The sequence below is a fragment of the Acanthaster planci genome, linkage group LG05, assembly GCF_054643075.1.
Source record: "Acanthaster planci isolate LZ-2023a linkage group LG05, COTS_SCS, whole genome shotgun sequence".
NCBI classification, from domain to species: Eukaryota; Metazoa; Echinodermata; class Asteroidea; order Valvatida; family Acanthasteridae; genus Acanthaster; species Acanthaster planci.
This window is the reverse complement of record NC_141781.1, coordinates 4,756,074-4,774,407: the sequence shown is the minus strand read 5'-3', so window position 1 is coordinate 4,774,407 and position 18,334 is coordinate 4,756,074. Positions and strand designations below refer to the sequence as shown.

At 44.3% G+C, this 18,334-nt stretch overlaps 2 protein-coding genes across 2 annotated transcripts in view; one reads left to right on the top strand and one right to left on the bottom strand.

Annotated features, from left to right (window-relative positions):
* Nucleotides 1–18,334, bottom strand: part of LOC110986820 (sodium-dependent phosphate transport protein 2B-like) — a 369,275-nt gene that overhangs the window by 203,496 nt on the left and 147,445 nt on the right. The gene's annotated exons all lie outside the window — the stretch shown is intronic.
* Nucleotides 1,277–16,852, top strand: slc30a5 (solute carrier family 30 member 5). The gene is made up of 17 exons (XM_022248952.2): nt 1,277–1,375; nt 1,526–1,667; nt 3,161–3,283; nt 3,892–3,958; nt 4,300–4,385; nt 5,364–5,451; nt 6,028–6,112; nt 7,395–7,471; nt 8,133–8,303; nt 9,804–10,089; nt 10,650–10,861; nt 11,558–11,715; nt 12,302–12,431; nt 12,953–13,178; nt 14,261–14,487; nt 15,197–15,325; nt 15,833–16,852. Exons 2-17 carry the CDS (start codon nt 1,621–1,623, stop codon nt 16,010–16,012), a joined length of 2,292 nt encoding a protein of 763 aa, XP_022104644.1. The 5' UTR covers nt 1,277–1,375; nt 1,526–1,620; the 3' UTR covers nt 16,013–16,852.

Below are 18,334 nucleotides of genomic sequence, written 5' to 3'. Positions count from 1 at the left end.
AGCATATATTAAATTATTAATATTCCGATGCCCCCCGTTAACCCTTACTAGTGCGGTGGATGGAATACGTAATCCCTACCTCACTGTCCCCAGTAAATTGCGGACGATAATCCACCAGTCATCGCGTACACCTGTACTGTACCGGTATCCAGGCGGCTTAATTTTCTTGCTGTTGTTCTGATTCCGATGGCATCATTAGCCTACTTCTGGTTCCCCACCCCCCCTAAAAAACACCCCAATCTGTTCATGTTTACATCGCTAATTCGTTAATTTGTTAACATCACATCGTTAATCAGCGCAGTGGTGTATCCAGTTCTTGGGTTGCAAGGGGAGCAAGAGGACAGTTTTCTAACAAAAATAACTGTCCAAACTTCATTTTTTAAAGAGCCCTATAACCCCCCCAAAAAAAGTGCCAGTACCGTTTCTAAAATGCTGGTGCTTTTAGTTTTTTTAGCCATATGTCACAAGAGGGCAACTTCTTGCCCATCCCCCGGCCCCTGGCAGCAGGAAGGCACTGTTCGCCGAACAAAAATGACATCGTTGTAGGACGTTTGGCGTAGCGTGCGCGCTGTAATTGTTTTACATGTACTTGTAAGTGCCCTCAGTGCGTAGTGACAATGTCATTTTGGCCGTTCTCTAACAGTGCTTTCGCGGGCAGCTGCGCCACTGAGGGTGCAGTGTCCCAATTCAAGGAAAATTCTCCGCCAGGCCGAGGCGCAGAAAAAGTACCCCCCAGAGATTGTTTCGAAAAGAGGGGTCTGTTTGGGCCAAGAAATGGTGGAATTGTGTCAGTATGGCCCAGGATCATCTCTGTAGATTCAGGGGCACCCATCTGGGGGCAAAGCAGACAAAAATGGGATTGAAAATTAGTCAGAAGAGCCCTAGGAAGGTGAGGGATGTCATTTGAAAAATGGCCGCTGGGAGGGCTTGGCAACATTCTACTTTTTGGGGGGTGAGTTTGTTTTTGGCGGATAATTAAAAAATTCATTGGTTAACCTACTAAAAATTGAAAATCAAATGAAATCTGAAGGACCAAACAACACATTGATTTTTGTTTGAGAGGCCTCAGGGACTTCAGTTGCCTGCCATGGGGCTCCAAACTTGGTTGATTTTACACTATTTTCAATGGAGCTTGAATTGGTTCAGTGCACCCCTGAAGCCGTTAATTTAAAGAGCGCCCTCCTGTGGCATGTATTTAATAATTAAATTAGTCAGGTTCCCCGACACCCAAACGCATTTGCTCTTGTTGTGTTCGTCGTCTGTGTGGACACCATACACTGTATTAATTGTACATGCGGTCAGGTTGGGTCATCGACCGAAGGAATACACGTCACTGCTGACAACATTATGAGCATACATGTAACCTTACTCTGTGGTAAGAAGTAGGATTGCTTTCTTTACAAAATTATGGAAAAAGCAACCACCCATTATGGTATTCAGAGTATTAACAAGACCCAAATATGCTTATTTATACGCTATTTAGGTTTACTTTTATTTGTTTTGCTTTTTTTCACTCACAAAATAGGGGCCTGAGTTGGACGGATTCTCAGACGAGCAAGCAAGCACGCCTAGCTCAATTAAGACGGGTGGTAGACGACCGTCCGCAAGCCCCCTACAGTAATGTTAACAGGCAACACCAATTTGGGTAGGGTAGGCGCTACGTCAAGGTGAGGTTGTATTCTCTGCTTTGCCAAAACTTTATACAGAAATACTAGAACGATGATATAGCCAGGCCTAGCCTACGGACAACACTTCCTGACTTGACATGCTTGATGCTCTGTCTACCCTCAGAACTGTGGGGTCCGACGTCCGCCCCATTCGTGGGAGCGGGGCGGATGTCTGACCCCACTGCCACAGTTCTGGGGGTAGCCTCTGTCATTGTCTGTGCACAAACCAATGATATGAGACTTGCCTGAAATTAAAACCCAGGTGTTGTCCAAGTAAATGTTTGGGAATTTTCCCATCTAAATTTCCCTTTTTAGGACATGTTATCACTTTCTAATAGCTGCTAATGATATAAGATTTTAAGGGGAAATTAGTGTTGTCCGTATATGGAACTCTTCCCGAAATACTTGTCTGTAATTAGAACTTCGGACACCACCATTTTTCCCTGCAGTCATGAATGTCATGGCAGTAGTGGAAATGTTGAGGTAGGTTCACTTAAAAAGTGGTGGTATCAAGTGGCGTCCATCGTGTCCATGCATGAAATTCTTTCGTAGAACTTAGTTGACAATGTAGCCATGATAGTTGCAAAGTGTTGCTTGGTCATGTTGATTTGCCATTGGCACCATTAACCATAAAAAAGCATGATGAGTCTGGAGCCATTCCAAATCAAACCACCAGTTTGTTTTTCAGTGATACCTGCATGTCAATAGGCCTGTTACGCCCCAAGTATAGCATCTTTCCCAACTGTAGCTACAGTTGGGCTGGCCCAACTATTAATGACCAGTTTCTGTAGAAAATTTCTCAACCTTATCCAAGTTTATGCATCTCACCTTTGACACAATTCATCTAAAATTTGGCACTTCATCTATGAAGTAAACAATTGTAAAACAGTAAAACATTGTAAACAATATGACTTTGGCACATGCTGAGCACATGCACTGGACCTCTGTGCTGTACATCTAGGTGGGCTGGCCGAACTTAGCGCACTCTAGTTGGGATGGGCCCAACTATACTTGGGACGGCTCCTATTATAGTTGGGACTGATGCTGTACTATAGTTGGGGCGTAACAGGCCTGTTCACGATAATAGTTATGATAATAGTTATAGGAAAGAGTTCCATTCATGGACTCCACCTGACACCCTGAGCACAAACCCTGTGAGACTAGTCTGAAAAATTCTCATTGTTTTCTAAGTATAAGGACTCAAATATTGTCACTGCTGAATTTGGATTTTCAGGACATGTAATCATTTTCCAACGGCTACTGCAAGGGAAACTTTAGTGATGGAACTCTCACTGGGAATCTCTGGTTAGCACTGAACTACACTCAAGGCCCTCGCGTGTCATTGTGTATTAAGGTTTAAATTTGAGAACCCAAATTCAAATTTGGTTGGTACGTTGGGACTGAAGATGTTGATTTGTAATGATGGGTTCTTATTTTGTAATGATTCACCATATGAAATAATCAGTGGTCATTGATTTTGCCCACGTCTGTAGACTTGTGCCCTACATCACCTTGCTAGTTATCTCTAAATGCCTGAGGTCGCTGGGTCTCTGTCTTGCCTATGATGTGCTCAAGGTGGTGCATCTCATCATCTTTGTGTTCCTCATAAAAGCTGGGTAAGTTTACAGCAGCATTATGATTTCAGAAGTGTGTTTTCTTAACCACGGAAGTCCCCGACCTTCATGTCTCTGTGCCTTCTGCTGAATTAAAAAAGAGGGGAACCATACTGAACATTGCCCTTTGGTAACCCCCTGCAGAGCTACGATGTCCAATCTATTTTGGGGCGTGGGGGGTCATTTTGTTTACACATGATGACACTCATTCTCAGTGTGCAAGATTTTACGTAGCTACTCAACCCAAACAAAGAGACTTAAATTATTGTCGTTTATAATGTTCACTACACTGTGAGAGTTAGCTCTTTTCCCCCTGCGTATTTAGTCTTTTGGGCTCTCGTCACATGAATAGTAGGGACGGTAAGTTTAGTTTTGGAAGTAAAAAACTCTGTCGACATGTCTGCCGAGCATTTGGTGCAAACCTTGTATTTGCCCAGTACGATAAAAAGAATATGTCTCGCTGTGGCAGCAAACAGTATATAAGCATGTGGACTGTCAGCCTAGGTCTGTGAAGGCTGAATGCTGTGTTACATCCGTGCCATCTTTTACCGTGGTTTCTCAGCCAAATATGAAGTGGCAAGCTGTGTACCCATTGTGTTTGCCCGACACAGGTCTGCTGCACTGTTGTTGCCAATCCAAAGGCCATTTTCATCTGGGAAAAGATTGACAAAGAGACAGGTGAGATTAATGACTAAACAGGGCTGGAATCACTGAATGCAACTCCAGGATGATATTTAGCGGTATCTTTCAAGTTCATTTTGAAATGCTTTGGGTAGAGGTGCCAAAATTTGAAAGATTTTATTTCCCCTTCCATTAGAATTAAAGTGTGTTCAGCAACAAATCATTACACTTAAATGAGCTCTTTGTTTGGATTCATTTTACAACAGATATTTAGGATTTGATGTGGCGGTTTGAGAAAAGAGCGGTCACCAGTTGTTGCTGGTTGTCGGAGGACAGAAGATCAGAAAATTTGAGACTGTTTTTTTTTTTCTCTCCCTGTCAAATGTTCTTTTGTGCAGTGGATAGGTGTGTTCCGCCATGCATTCTTCGGTGCCCTGATAACATTGCTGTGGATATTTGGGTTGACACTGTGCGGAACAGTCAGGTATTTAAACCTTCCCTCAATCTCAAATGTAAGTCGGGGTTTTCCTTGATACTGTTATCACCGTGGCTCAAGCATTTCCAGCATTAGAGAATGATGCTGGCCAGACGAGTGGTTAGGATTAAGTACGCAGCATGCTGTGGTAGTTATTGCTTTACGTGGGGGGTTTTGATTGCTCAAGTTCCTGACGGAGAAGCAAGCAAGGACAGAAAGAGTGTTCTTTGGTGGGTTGTATTGGAGAAACTGGATACTCCTCTCTTTATAGTCGTTTCAATTGGCACCACTTGCAAAGCATTTTGCAATCCTGAAGTGCCCGTTAACCCTAACCCCCAAGGGTTGCAATGATGGAACTTACCAGGTATTGTTCAAGGCAGTGATGGAACCTACCAGGTATTGTTCAAGGCATTGATGGAACCTACCAGGTAGAGTTCAAGGCAGTGATGGAACCTACCAGGTAGTGTTCAAGGCAGTGATGGAACCTACCAGGTAGTGTTCAAGGCAGTGATGGAACCAACCAGGTAGTGTTCAGGGCAGTGATGGAACCTACCAGGTAGTGTTCAAGGCAGTGATGGAACTTACTAGGTAGTGTTCAAGGCAATGATGGAACCAGTGCCCAATTTCATAGTACTTACTGCTTATAACAGCAACGCAAAAGTTGTATTTGTTGTAGCAAAATAAACACTGATGTTTAACCACTTCATGTATTTCATGGAAGGGATGGGATATCTCAACAGTTGCACATGTATGGGGATTTGTTAGCATTACATCCCTGATTTAAACAAATTAATCCATAAGATTGAGCTTACTTTTGCTTAGCTTACTGCTTAACGGTTTCTGTGAAATAGATGGTGTTTCTGTTAATTCAAAATCAGGTCTTAAGCAGTGTTACGAAAACTGGCCGAGTTTGCTCACCATCTTTGGTCTGGTGCCCCTTGTGTACAGAACAAGATTACTGATTGGTTTTCACGCTACCCTCCCTAGGACTATTCTCCTATTTGAGCACAGTGATGTGGTGGTGTCTGCTGCAGTCGCAGCCCTCTTCACCGGAAGGGGAGGGGGACCTTCAAGGGTGAGTCTCGTTTCAGTTCTGAGGAAGAACTTGCCCTTTCTCACCCTTCATAGTGCGTGTACGAACCCTTCACCATGTTTGTGTCCTCACACATGATGGCTGTGGTGTAGCTGTGTCATGCCGAGAAGATTAATGATATTATATAAACTGTGATCAGTTTGTGAAGTCCTTTTTTGTTATTATCTCTATTCCCAAACACTTGTAAAGGAAATCCGAAATAATTGAACTTAATTACTATCGAGCACAACCCAAGCCCAGTCAAGCAGATCCGGCAACTCAGTAATACGAACCGTGCACAGTCACTCAAGGCTTTGATCACGGGGCTCGGTATTAATTTATCAGTTCAAAGCAATGTAAGAGAAATTGGCCATTATTAGATGTTGCTGTTAGTTGCAGAGGTTTGCGGTAGCACCGTGCATGGGCATCTCTTTCATGAGTATGTGTGGTTCTAAAAAGAACCAAGGAATAGGCTGATACAGTTTTTGTATTTGGATCCAAATATAGTATTTTTACAATAATAGAAGTATTTCTACAATAATATCACTGCTATCTGTTTGCACATCGCTTTGTCTACAGACGAGAGGGGCCTTTGTTTTTCTGACTGCAATCTTGTCCCTCTTGCTGTTTGATGCTGACCGGACGATTGCCCAAGTGGAGCACCGTATCCTTTGAGTACTGTAAAAAACTTCTTAAAGATGCACCGAATTGTTTATCTTTGGCTTTTAAAGAGCTCTGTACCAGATATGTTCCAAGGAAGAAAAAAATAGTAAGATGGTTTGCCTTTATTAACCCCTTTGCACCTGGAGACGGTAAGAGACGCCGTAAAAATTGAGATCCTCAGCCCCCTTTTCAGCTATTATTCTCAGCCCATGCTCGAGCGAACACGGTGAAAGAAGGCAGACCCTGGCTCTTGTATATAGGGTGATTGGCCTTTGTGTGTAGCCCAGAAGTGAAAAGACCAAATTTGCATCATAATCACCAGCTTCACAATAGTCCTCACTTTGAAAAGAAGCAACGGGAATGTGGAAGCTTGAATAGAGCCGCATGCCACCGAACAATGAGCCTTTTCACTGTGTAATTCAAAGCGTGCAGGGCACGCAGGGCCATAAACCGAGAATTTGCGGTTTGGCAGGTGGTCTTCGTGGCCAAGCGAGGCTGAAATTCTTGGAGTCGGCTTTCGGAAAAAAATTGCAGTCGTCATGGGGTTAACTGACATGGAAGGAGATTTCAGAAAATAGCTCTGTATCTCCATGTACACACATTAAAGGAAACCATTTCTTTTGCCGCCCCCCCCAAAAAAAATATTACTAAAAATCTAAATAATGGTGTCTAGGAGAAACCTGATGAAGATTCAGGTCAGTGTATACCATATATTTCAAGAAAAAAAAACCAATACTTTAGGATTTTGATTTCATGTTAAATTTTGCCGAGTCATGTGTTTTTACTGGGCCTCAACACGGTCTGAATCAGCGAATTATAATAACCGTGTGCGCATGTGTGTGGTGTCTACGGTTGTCCACACTTCTCATGGCAATTTTCAACAAAAGTGCCTTGGGACACATTGTTGGAAATGGCCTTCTTTTGATGTTTTCTGTGAAGTGACAGTTTGCCTGAGAGAATAAGGTCACAGGGAGTTTAGTCCCATAATCAAGTATGCTTTTCAACTATAATTTCATCAGTTACTTTCTGGATAACTGCAAATCATGTACTGTACCTTTAAATGGTTTGCTCTCCGCTGCAGTAGGGTTTTAATGAAGAAAATACACTATAGTGAATTGAGTTTAGAGTAACACAATTTTTCTTGAGGTCACTTCACGGGTCTGAGCTTCTGTTTCAAACAGGGGAGCTGGGAACTTGATAACGCTAGTTTTACAGCAGGGAAGCCAGAACTTGTACGTGTATTTCTGGTTAGTCATGTTACTTCTTAACTTACATGCTGACAGCTGAGGGTCACCACAGTAGTGCAATAACGCACATCTTTTATCAGTGCATTGCATGGCTGGGAGTCTCAGACCACAGGGTGAGTGGACAGTACAAATTTAGCTCTTTTGTTGATAGCTGTCACAGCTTCAGCGGCTGGTGTCGTTGCTGCTGTTATTGCTTGCAGCTGTTGGTTGCTTACTTCTGCCGTTGATAGTGGTTACCTCTACAATGGCTGTTGCTACTGTTGCTGCCATTGCTGGTTGCTTCTGTTCCGTTGCTTCTGTTATTGCTTGCAGCTGTTGGTTGCTTCGTCCTGCCGTTGATAGTGGTTACCTCTACAATGGCTGTTGCTACTGTTGCTGCCATTGCTGGTTGCTTCTGTTCCGTTGCTTCTGTTATTGCTTGCAGCTGTTGGTTGCTTACTTCTGCCGTTGATAGTGGTTACCACTAAAGAGTAGCGAAGTGTGACGTCATTGTGAACCAGAAAGAGCAGCACAAACAAATAGAGTATATGCGCATGTTGGTTCTCGCGCAGGTTCTCACACTAACGCTTTTTACACACCTAATTGTGCACGGGACATACTCACTTCAGTACATTGTGGTGGCGGCAGTTGTTGCTGCTGCTGTTGCCAGTGCTGGTCGCTCCTGCTACAGCTGTTGGTCACTCCTGCTGCCGACAGTAGCTTTTGTGGCAATCACTGTTTTTGACAATCATTGCCATTGTATTGCTATTTACCTTGTTGTTCGATCAATTTCAGGGAGGTGTCCTCCTGCTTGTTCTTATGCTGTGCGTCAATGTTGCCTACAAGAACACATCCCGCAAGCTGTCGGTAGACATCGGCGGATCCAAACGACTCCACGCCTATTCCACCCTACTTCAGGCCGTCATGCTGCTGCCGTGGGCACTCTTCCACATGTTCATTCATGACGTAAGTTTCTTCAGGGGAGTTCTCAGTTGACTCAATCCACTTGCAGAGGAACTGTTTTTTAGTTGAGAGACCGTTTCGATTTCACTGTCTTGTTTGGATTGGGATGTTAGAGAGAGCAGGAACAATTTGTGCACTGCAAACCCAAGGGCGCAGGGAATAATTTTCACCAAAAACTTTGCCTAGCAAATCTGCTCTACAAAAGAATTTTTGCACAGCAGTCGGATAAACTTCTGTAGCCAAAATCATGATGAATCCAGAGTCTCGTCCGCATTGAGCGATCGAGTTGCGAGTAATGTAACGTTAACAGAAACACAACGAGACAGCGCATGTGCAAGGATAATAGGGAGTTTAAGATTCCTCATGGCGCAATCATGACGCAGCCGAACAGACATAAATTCTAATGGTGTGCATGCTCAGTTGCTGTGGCCAGCACGTTGTCCTCAATATGACAGGTTTTTTTTGCCTTTTCACATTGTTGTTTGGCCATTGCATCCATATAGTGGTTCCGCGATGTGAAATCTTAAACTCCCTAATAAGTCGACTACATATTCATTGACACTGCACTGCAGGCATTGAATCAAAACAACTTTCACAGTCCTGTTAGAAGGTTACCTTAGCACTCCTTGCCACTAGTGCGCTATTTGCTATGGCTAGTGTGAAAGTTGAGACTGATTAGCAATAGCAGCTGTAGGCTCATTCATGTAAGTTTTCTTTCCTGCACAAATTGTGCTGTGGAGAAATAGGATTTTCCTTTTAATTTATTCGTTTGTCTCTTAATGTTTGATACCGGCTGGGAAATGGCACAATTAATTGATAAGCTGGTCTAAGCTGAATTTATAGTAAGCACCCCGGCCAGGCACGCGCGCCTGAAAGGAACATGATGTCACAAGGTGACATCGTGATTGGATAGCCATGTCTGGCCAGGAATGCAAGTGCACATGCTCATGGGAGGTTGCTCCAGTTCTGCCACTCGCATTATGAATAATTCAGCGATAAGTATTTAATTCCGTAATGGCCGATTTCGTACTTACGAGAGTTGACTGTATATAGTTGGCTTAAGTTGTGTTTTCGTTGTGTTATCGGCACTTCACAGCTAGCTTAGTAATTCAGGTTACAAGGCCAGTAATCGCAAAGAGTGCCACTCTCTCGTACTGAATGAATTCACCCGTAAACATTCTGGTTGCATCGCAGCAACTGTGATTCATAAAATAAGTGCATAGCAAATGGCTAAAAAAGCATTGCGAATTGCGATGCGACACAGGGAAATTTATTTCCCGGGGCGATAAGCGGACTTTAGCATTTGTGTTTGTTTCTGAAGTGGTACCTGTGAGAATTTGGGTCTGTTATATCCAGGGAAGAAGTAGGATTTGTCTGGTCGTTAAATTTTTCCTAGACTGGCCAAGGAAGATGCAAGAATGAAATCTGAGAGAGTTGGAACTGGCAATGTATCCAACAGGTTCCGCTTTGTACTTTTATTTGCTGTGTCTCGTTGCCTCCCAGAGCCAAGTCCTGTCCTGGTGGTCACTTCTTGCCCCTCTCGCTGTCATCGTCTTGGTCGTCTTCATTGTGGACTACTACGTGGAGTCGGTGTGCACCAACCGACTGGACATCTTCAAGACCAGCCGCTTGGGCGCCTACGCCCTGTTCACCAGCGCCCTGCTGCTGGCCTACCTGTGGAGCGGCGAGGGGGCAGCCAGTGCCGTCTTGGGCCAGATGGGCCAGGGGGAAGCGGTGGAGCACGGGCTGTCTGGAGGGGTAGTGTTCAGCACCCTGCTCTTCATGTTGGGTGAGATTCAGTTGATGGCTGTTTTCACTCTCGCTCTAACTTGGAACTCCGCTGCACAATTTTTGCCTTGAGATAGTGGCCAACAATTGCTTGAGCCATACCATAGTGGGAAGCAGCTATGCACTCCAAGGACTAGCAAACTAAACAGTGAATGAGCACTGTCTAAATGTCTCTGCTGATTGAGGATCGTATCACCCAGTGCATAATGTTAGGAGGTTGATGTATTTGACAAAGGGGGAATGGAAGTTGCCCCTCCCCCCCCATTAAAAATGTCAGCCAATTTAAGAAACAATACATGTACTGCCACCCTTTTGGGGGTATGAGGATCCTTTAACGGACGAAACAATTTGGACTGTGGTATTTAGACAAAAATATCCACTTTACCCAGTTTTGACACAGTACCCTCCAGTTCCCTCCATTAGGAGTCTCTGGGAGAAGATATTGCATCCCTCGTAGCCACCATTGTGGAGTGTTTTCATATCCAGCTGACCGGCAAAAAGTATTTGTCAACAAAGCAATATGGTCTGAAGAGTTCCTGATTTCTCTGGTCTCATTTCCAGCAACAAGGGTTCTCGGCTTCCCCATCCCAAAGGCAAACACCAAAGGCAGCCTGGTGGGCTACACGGCAGGGGGGCTCCCCCTCTACAACTTTACAGGGGACGCACTGCACAGAACATCACAGTCCATCATGACTATTTCCAAGAACATTCTCAGGCAGATTCTAGAGGAGTACGACTCGCGGCAGATCTTCTACTACCTTTGCATCAATCTGGTAAGTTGCCCCGACGTGGAGATCAACATTTTGTCCCAGCTTGCAGAGATAAATTTGATTGAGGCAAAAACTTGATTTCCTAGGGTTTTTTTTATATCAAATGTTAGGCTGACTTGAGGCCTTCACGAGGTATACATGTATTTAGGCTTCTATACCTTATTTTCCTTCTCCTGACCTTACTGGGGTCACCGTTGGAATGCTCCATTGAAAGCATCAGCCCTTCTGAAAGAATTGACCTCTAAATTTTGAGCTTTGTCTATGTTACGCCCCTCCAGTCAGCAGTTTGCAGCTTTGTGTGTCTTCTGCTTTCTGCTAAGCAATTTCGATGATAGCATAATTTGTGCTCAGTCAGAAATGTTGAAACAAAGTCGGACACAAAGACACAAAGCTGCCAGAATAGTGTCACATTGTTACCACACACTTTTACCCAAGTGTTCAATGTACATACCATTGGAAAGCTTTCTTTCTGCTGACTTCAAAAATATCAATATCTCGATTTTTTTTAAATTCTGACTTTCAGCTCAGTTCGTGGTGACAGTTCACATTTAGGCCCTCACCTTCAATAAGCTCGCTGACGGCACCTGGACCAACAGCCTCGAACTCATCTCAGAGCATTTCCAATGCTTGACAGACTTTCACCTTGATTAAACTCACCCACAGTGATGTTCACACCTATTTTTTTCTCTTGCTTGGTAGGCCTTCACCTTTATCGAGCTCGCCTACGGCGCCTGGACCAACAGCCTCGGCCTCATCTCGGACGGCTTCCACATGCTGTTTGACTGCACCGCGCTGGTGGTGGGCCTGTCGGCCGCTGTCATGTCGCGATGGAAGGCCACCAGGATCTTCTCCTACGGGTAATGGGGCATCTGCATGGAACCGGGAAGCTACACAGGGCAATCAAAAGGAGGGACTCTTGTCATGAATGGTGCATAATGCACTTGACTAATCCACTCCGAGTGGAACAAAAGAGAGGGCGTGTTTTTTTTAGTACTCACTGCATAGGCGCGAGTTTATAACGGGATCAGGGGCGGATTTAACGCAGAGCACGCTGAGTACGTATAAGGAATTTATTCCTAATGTATGGTGTTGCATACATACGCAGAATGTAAAACGTAATACCATCTGCTGTCCTTTTGCCGCTTGGGGGCGCACTTCAACTCGGGGCAGATATCCAGCTGTCCGTCATTGCCTGGGTCTGATTAGAAGCATAAGCAAGAGGTTGTATAAGAAGGACAGGGAGGCATGCCCCCCCCCCGACAGCTGTGTCTCCATTTGACGTTGAAATTTTTGCATGCCTCTACACCAGATTATGCCCCCCAAAGTAGGTTGCTCCCCTCCCCCCTTAGACAGAACTTGGCAAGCTGCGACAGTGCATCAGTCTGTCTAACAAAAGCTGTCTTTAATCTACGCACGTTCACAACGTCTGACTCTCTCACTCAGGTACGGGCGGGTGGAGGTATTGTCGGGCTATGTCAACGGCCTATTCCTGGTCGTTATCGCCTGCTTCGTCTTCATAGCGGCCATCGGCAGATTGCTGGACCCACCAGAGATCAACTCGGAGAGGTTACTGGTGAGCGAAGAGCTTCCTGGAAGAATGCAGCTCATCTTCCGGGGGCACATTTGCAAAATTTGTTTTGTGTTGAGTGTTTGATTGAACGGGGTGGATGGTAAACTTTGGCTCTCGGAAGAGATACGGGGAATTAAATGTTGGAGCGTAAGAGGAAGACTTTGATAACGGTTTTATACCTCTCCTCTTCCTTGAATCTATGTAATCTCTCTTCATTTTCATAATCTTTAATGTTCGAAGATATAAAATGAAATAATCAAGACACATTTAGGGTTTTCAGAATGTGGGAATCTGTCAGCTTAGCATTTCCTACAGATGACTGACCTTAGTGTGCATCATGCTTACCAATATAGGATTGTTTTACCGGAAGCGAAAAAGGCATTTCCTTTGTCACTTTTTTTGGAGGGGGTTTCGGGCAAAAGATGAAGGAATTTGCCCTGATTTAGTTCCTTCTTGACGCTTGGCATTTCCTCAACTAAAATTATCTCCCGTTCAGTTCTGAGTTTTTTTTTTCTTCTTTCCAGACCGTCTCTATTGCTGGCTTGCTGGTCAATATGATCGGCATCTTTGCGTTCAGCCACGCCCACAGCCACGCCCACAAGGCAGGAGGGGGAGGAGCCTGCAGCCAGTCGCACGGGGGCGGGGGCCACGCCCACTCCAGTGGCCATCACGGGCACAGCCATAACAGCCTCAGTCACAGCCATGATGCCAGAGCGCCTGCCAAGAAAACCACCAACTCCAACATGCAAGGTCAGAGTTCTTGCACGATTGTTAACAGCATAACAGACTTAAGAATTACTGGTTTAATAACTAGTTGTTGATTTGAGGCATACCGTGTGCTGGTGTGCTGATATTATTCAAGTAACTGCCTCCAGTGGACAGTTTCCTGGACCCTCCAAATCCTTAACCATGCAGGTGGCCAATGGCATATTCTTTATAACTCTTACTTTCTTTAGACTCTAAATTTTCAAGGGGTACGAAGCCACTGTAAAGTACAAGTGACCAGACTCTGTATTCCTCGGATTGGTGAGATCTGAAATGTGGTGGATTTTTAGGAACCGTGGAAAGTGGGACTAATTTGGATGAAACTTTCACATGTACATGATTTGATGGGAGCTCAGACCATGTCCAAAGTTTGTGTCTTGTGACTTGAGCACACATGTTGCAAAGCTACCGTTGCCATCAATGTCTGATTCGAAAAGCCTGAAGTTTCAGGGATGATCCTCACACTTCATTAACATCCTCACAATTAATGAAAGTCCTCACACTTCATGAATGCCTCTACCTTTCCTGATGTCCTCCCACTTCATGAATGATCCTCACACTTCATTAACATCCTCACAATTAATGAAAGTCCTCACACTTCATGAATGCCCCCACCTTTCCTGATGTCCTCCCACTTCATGAATGATCCTCACACTTCATTAACATCCTCACAATTAATGAAAGTCGTCACACTTCATGAATGCCTCTACCTTTCCTGATGTCCTCCCACTTCATGAATGATCCTCACACTTCATTAACATCCTCACAATTAATGAAAGTCCTCACACTTCATGAATACCTCTACCTTTCCTGATGTCCTCCCACTTCATGAATGATCCTCACACTTCATTAACATCCTCACAATTAATGAAAGTCCTCACACTTCATGAATACCTCTACCTTTCCTGATGTCCTCCCACTTCATGAATGATCCTCACACTTCATTAACATCCTCACAATTAATGAAAGTCCTCACACTTCATGAATGCCTCTACCTTTCCTGATGTCCTCCCACTTCATGAATGATCCTCACACTTTATGAATGTCCTCACGCGTTCTTGCCCTAGGCGTCTTCCTCCATGTCCTGGCGGACACCCTCGGCAGTGTGGGGGTCATTGTCTCCTCTTTCCTGATTGGTCAGTTTGGGCTGCTGGTGGCCGACCCGATCTGCTCCATCTTTATCGCCGTCATGATCTTCCTCAGCGTACTCCCGCTGCTTGGTCAGACGGCGGCCATCTTGGTTCAGAGGATCCCTCCAGAGCTTGAAAGCAGCATCGCCGATGGTCTTAAGAAGGTGAAAGGCCGTTACTCAGATTTTGCCAGTTCCATTTCACAGATAATTAATAATGAGAAAACATAAAGTGCACATAACCTAGAAGCCACATGTAGGTAAAGGCTCTGAATATTATTACCCCTGCTCATCAGGCCCATAGACATTCCCATTGATACCTCTGGGTGGAGAGAGGCAAGTAAGTGACTTGCCCGTCCCTAGGTGACAACATCTACCAAACTGCTAGATTCAAACCCCCAATCCTATGATCTATGGTTACAAACTACATTTACATATCCGCTAGGTTTGGATGCAAAGGAAGTAGATAAAAAATGGAAAAAAAAAATCACTCCTTTCAGGTATTTTGGCCTTTTATAGCCCGTTTGTATATCAGTCGGTTTCTTACATTATCTGTTCAGAAGCAGACATTTTTGCCTAAAAGTAATGGAATATCTCTAACCTGGGAACATTCCTGTGACAACTGGAGGGCTCCTTCATGGAAGATGGCGTGTTTCCCTTGAGATTTCAGATTCGCCCAATTGGAGCAAGCAATCGTTTCACTGGAACGATCGTCAGTGTTCCAACTGTTGACATGTTCTCTTATACCCAATGCACCTCAGCTGCACCCACTCAGCAGTGTTCTCAAGTTTTCACCATAAAACAAAAACATCTTTCCGCCCTGTTCGGGGATTCATCAGGTGGCCTTATCGGTGGGATTTTTTGGGGTTTCCAGGTCAAGCTTTTGGATGACGTGCTGTCATACAGGGAGCACCATTTCTGGTGCCACTCTGCAGACAGCTACGCTGGGACCTTACACGTGCAGGTCACAGCCAAAGCCAACGAGCAAAAGGTCATCCAGCAGGTAAGGGAGAGTGGGAAACACCTGCGATTGCCATACCTCATACATATTCATGATCAAGAGCTGAAGTCTTATTAATTTGTCCACTGCCACATGTTAACTACTGTATTTGCTGTTTAACTGTTGCTCGGCAACACATAATCTGTGTTTCCCTTGATCAGTGATACCATGGGTTTTAGTTACCGTAAAACTAATGTGACATGGTGTATTTTTGGTGGAGAACATCCGAGGAGGTATTGGAGGTTGAAAAACTAGTTCCCTTGGATTTTCCTCGGAACAAGTTTGTCAACTCACTAAGCTGAAGCTAAATTTGGCTCTTTACCCTCAAATGATGTGATAGTTGTGTTATGCACACTTTTACCTTCCAGCCTCACAAAGTGGCTTATATGACAAGCTTTATACCCAAGGCAAGCTGGGCGTCCATCTTTTGAGTTGTGAAAGGCAGGCCCAAATCCATTTTCGACCCTATTGAAAATGATGCTGGGAAACTTATGCAAACTCCTATTGCAGGTGGCGGCCATCTTTAAAGAGTGTAGCATCCAGAACTTCAGTGTGCAGGTGGAGAAAGAGGCCTATTACCAGCACCTGTCTGGCCTGAGCGTGACTTTTGACCAGTTGGTGGAGACGACCCAACAGCTGAATGCCATTGGCCAGCAGGACGACACACTCCACGACATCAAAGCCGTCTGAGAGTGTCATGAATAAACTCGTGAAATGTGCCAAAGTAGATGCTTCAAGTGATGTACTGTCAAAAAAAAAGATTCAACCAAGCCATTTGACCTCGGTGTTGACCCTATTTTGACCTTTAGAGCAGATGCCATGCAAGACTTCAGTTTGAGCACCACCGGTCAGCCATTGCACACAAGAAAAATTTTGCATCATGAGAACACTGCTTGATGTCAGTGACGCTGTGCCGGGTTTCCTGGATTGGGTGAAACAGGCTTACATGTACTGTAAGCTTGGCTGTGCTTTGCCAGTATGCTGACCTTAGGTCTTATGGTTACAGGAGGTTCCATTTTTTTAAAAGAGGTATTAATGAATCGCAGGCACCATTGGTTGGAACAAGCTATGTTGGTGGGGAGTGTTCAGTTTGTTGGTGGCTATGCGACCACAAGGCTTGCATTTCATAGTCATTTGTGGGCCAGCAAAGTACAGTTTCCATCAAAGAGGGCTCCATTTCAAGGACAATTGGGCCTTCTCTTGGTGCAGCAGGTCCTGGACTGAACGAGGGCTTATCACATGTATCTCAGATTTTTTTCTATGGTTTTTAAGATGATTTAGTTGAAGAATTAGAAAAAAACTTCAAGAAAAAAAGGAGGAATGTCAGCAATTTTGACACGCACTTCAAGTGTACGGTTCTTGAGCAAAGAAACTTGATTTAAGAGGGCTTCCTGAACACTGCACCAGCAGTCCACCAATTAAAATATCCACCTCAGCCTCAGTTATCACCTCATTTTTCTGTGTCTGAAATTTAAAGGAAGGGATTTTGGTGAAAGAACTGCAAGCATTAAATTTGACGTCATGAGATCACACCGAGCACCAACAAAGGCATGAATATTCAATTTCCTATACCTCAGTATACAAAATTTGAAGGATGGAGATTACCATCGACAAATTGCGGCGGCGATCATACTGTACAAAGAGGTTTCATGGTTGTGAAACAGATGGTGCGTAGCAAGCGTTCGGTGTGCTCTGGCTATGGACATACCAGGCATGCCAGAAAGCGGTAATTGGCCAGATGTCATGGCCTGGGGCAGTTCAAACTCCTTCTGTGCCGTCCTTCCTCTATGGTCAGACTGTGTTTGTCTAGGTAGCGACATGATACTATAACAAGTTTTCTCTTTGCGAAGAAGTTAATCAAAGAAAATGGTAGCTAGTGGCTGGCTCTGGAAATACGGCTAAATGAGCTCAGACCAAGTCCATTTAAATGTTTGAACTTGAGAACAAAAGCCTAACATTGTAACAACTGACCCACGTAAGTTTTTCGATCTTTTTTCTTACGTTGCAGAACTGATATTCTCGATGCACGCATGTGTACATGCGCAAGAAATTTGGAATCAGTCTTGGTCCTTGACTTGTACAAAACAGTCCTGGCCAACTTCTAGACCAAAGTGTGTTCTTGTTGCAGTTTCGATTGATTGTGGACAAACGACTAATTTTTATACTTTCGACATTGCCTCTTTTTCTGCGGGAAATCTGACGTCATGGCATACATTAGAAGGCGGCTTAAAACGACGAGCCCGTGATTAATACCCAAATTTTGAACATGGTTAACCGGAATATGCATAAAAGCACAGCGCATCCCCAAGAACGGTGCGACCAAGTACTATCCAATTTAAACAAAATGTGAACTGACGGGTATGTATACCTTGCATGGTGTTTGAGAAGATTAACAAATTCTTGGCTTGATGATGTTTTTACTACTTCATTTTTGGTTTTGGCGATCCAGAGATTATACCCCAGAAAACTCAGTCAAACAAATCTCATTTGATGGGCTTTGAGGCTTTTCATGGTGAAGGTAGCAAGTTCGGTAAAGAGGTTGCGGTAGCACCATGCAGGCATATATGTATCTCTATTTGAGTAGGCCTACGTGTGGTTCCGAAAGGGTACTTGACGTTTGTTTTCTCACTTGAGTGCTTGTTTTGACATGAGGAATATCTTTTGATCGCTAAAAGCAAATAGGATGACAAAAACTCGTAGCCAAGAGTGTTCTCTTTAAAACCATACAAAAATACATGTACCGCCAGTTAAAATGCTTAAAATGTGTAGTGTTGGCAAGGACTAATGGGGATGAATACCGTTTGCACTGCAGAGAGCGAAGTTACAATCTTGGGTTGGTTTCGAAAAGATGCCAGTTCCCTGTGAAAGCGTGTTCTCATACGATACTGGGCTAGAGTGGTCACATCGATTAATTAGCTTACCCAATTAAGGCAACCTTGACCCGGGATGGCCGCGTGTGCTTTGTCAACTTATCATAATTATATATTCCAACAAGCGAGACGGTAGAGGCCA

Bases quoted from the DNA above. Each gene is read 5' to 3' on its own strand.
- slc30a5 (XM_022248952.2), top strand. From the start codon at position 1,621: ATGTTAACAGGCAACACCAATTTGGGTAGGGTAGGCGCTACGTCAAG. The intron at 5,452-6,027 runs GTGAGTCTCGTT...CTTTGTCTACAG, and splicing joins GGGGAGGGGGACCTTCAAGG to ACGAGAGGGGCCTTTGTTTT. The intron at 10,090-10,649 runs GTGAGATTCAGT...TCTCATTTCCAG, and splicing joins CACCCTGCTCTTCATGTTGG to CAACAAGGGTTCTCGGCTTC.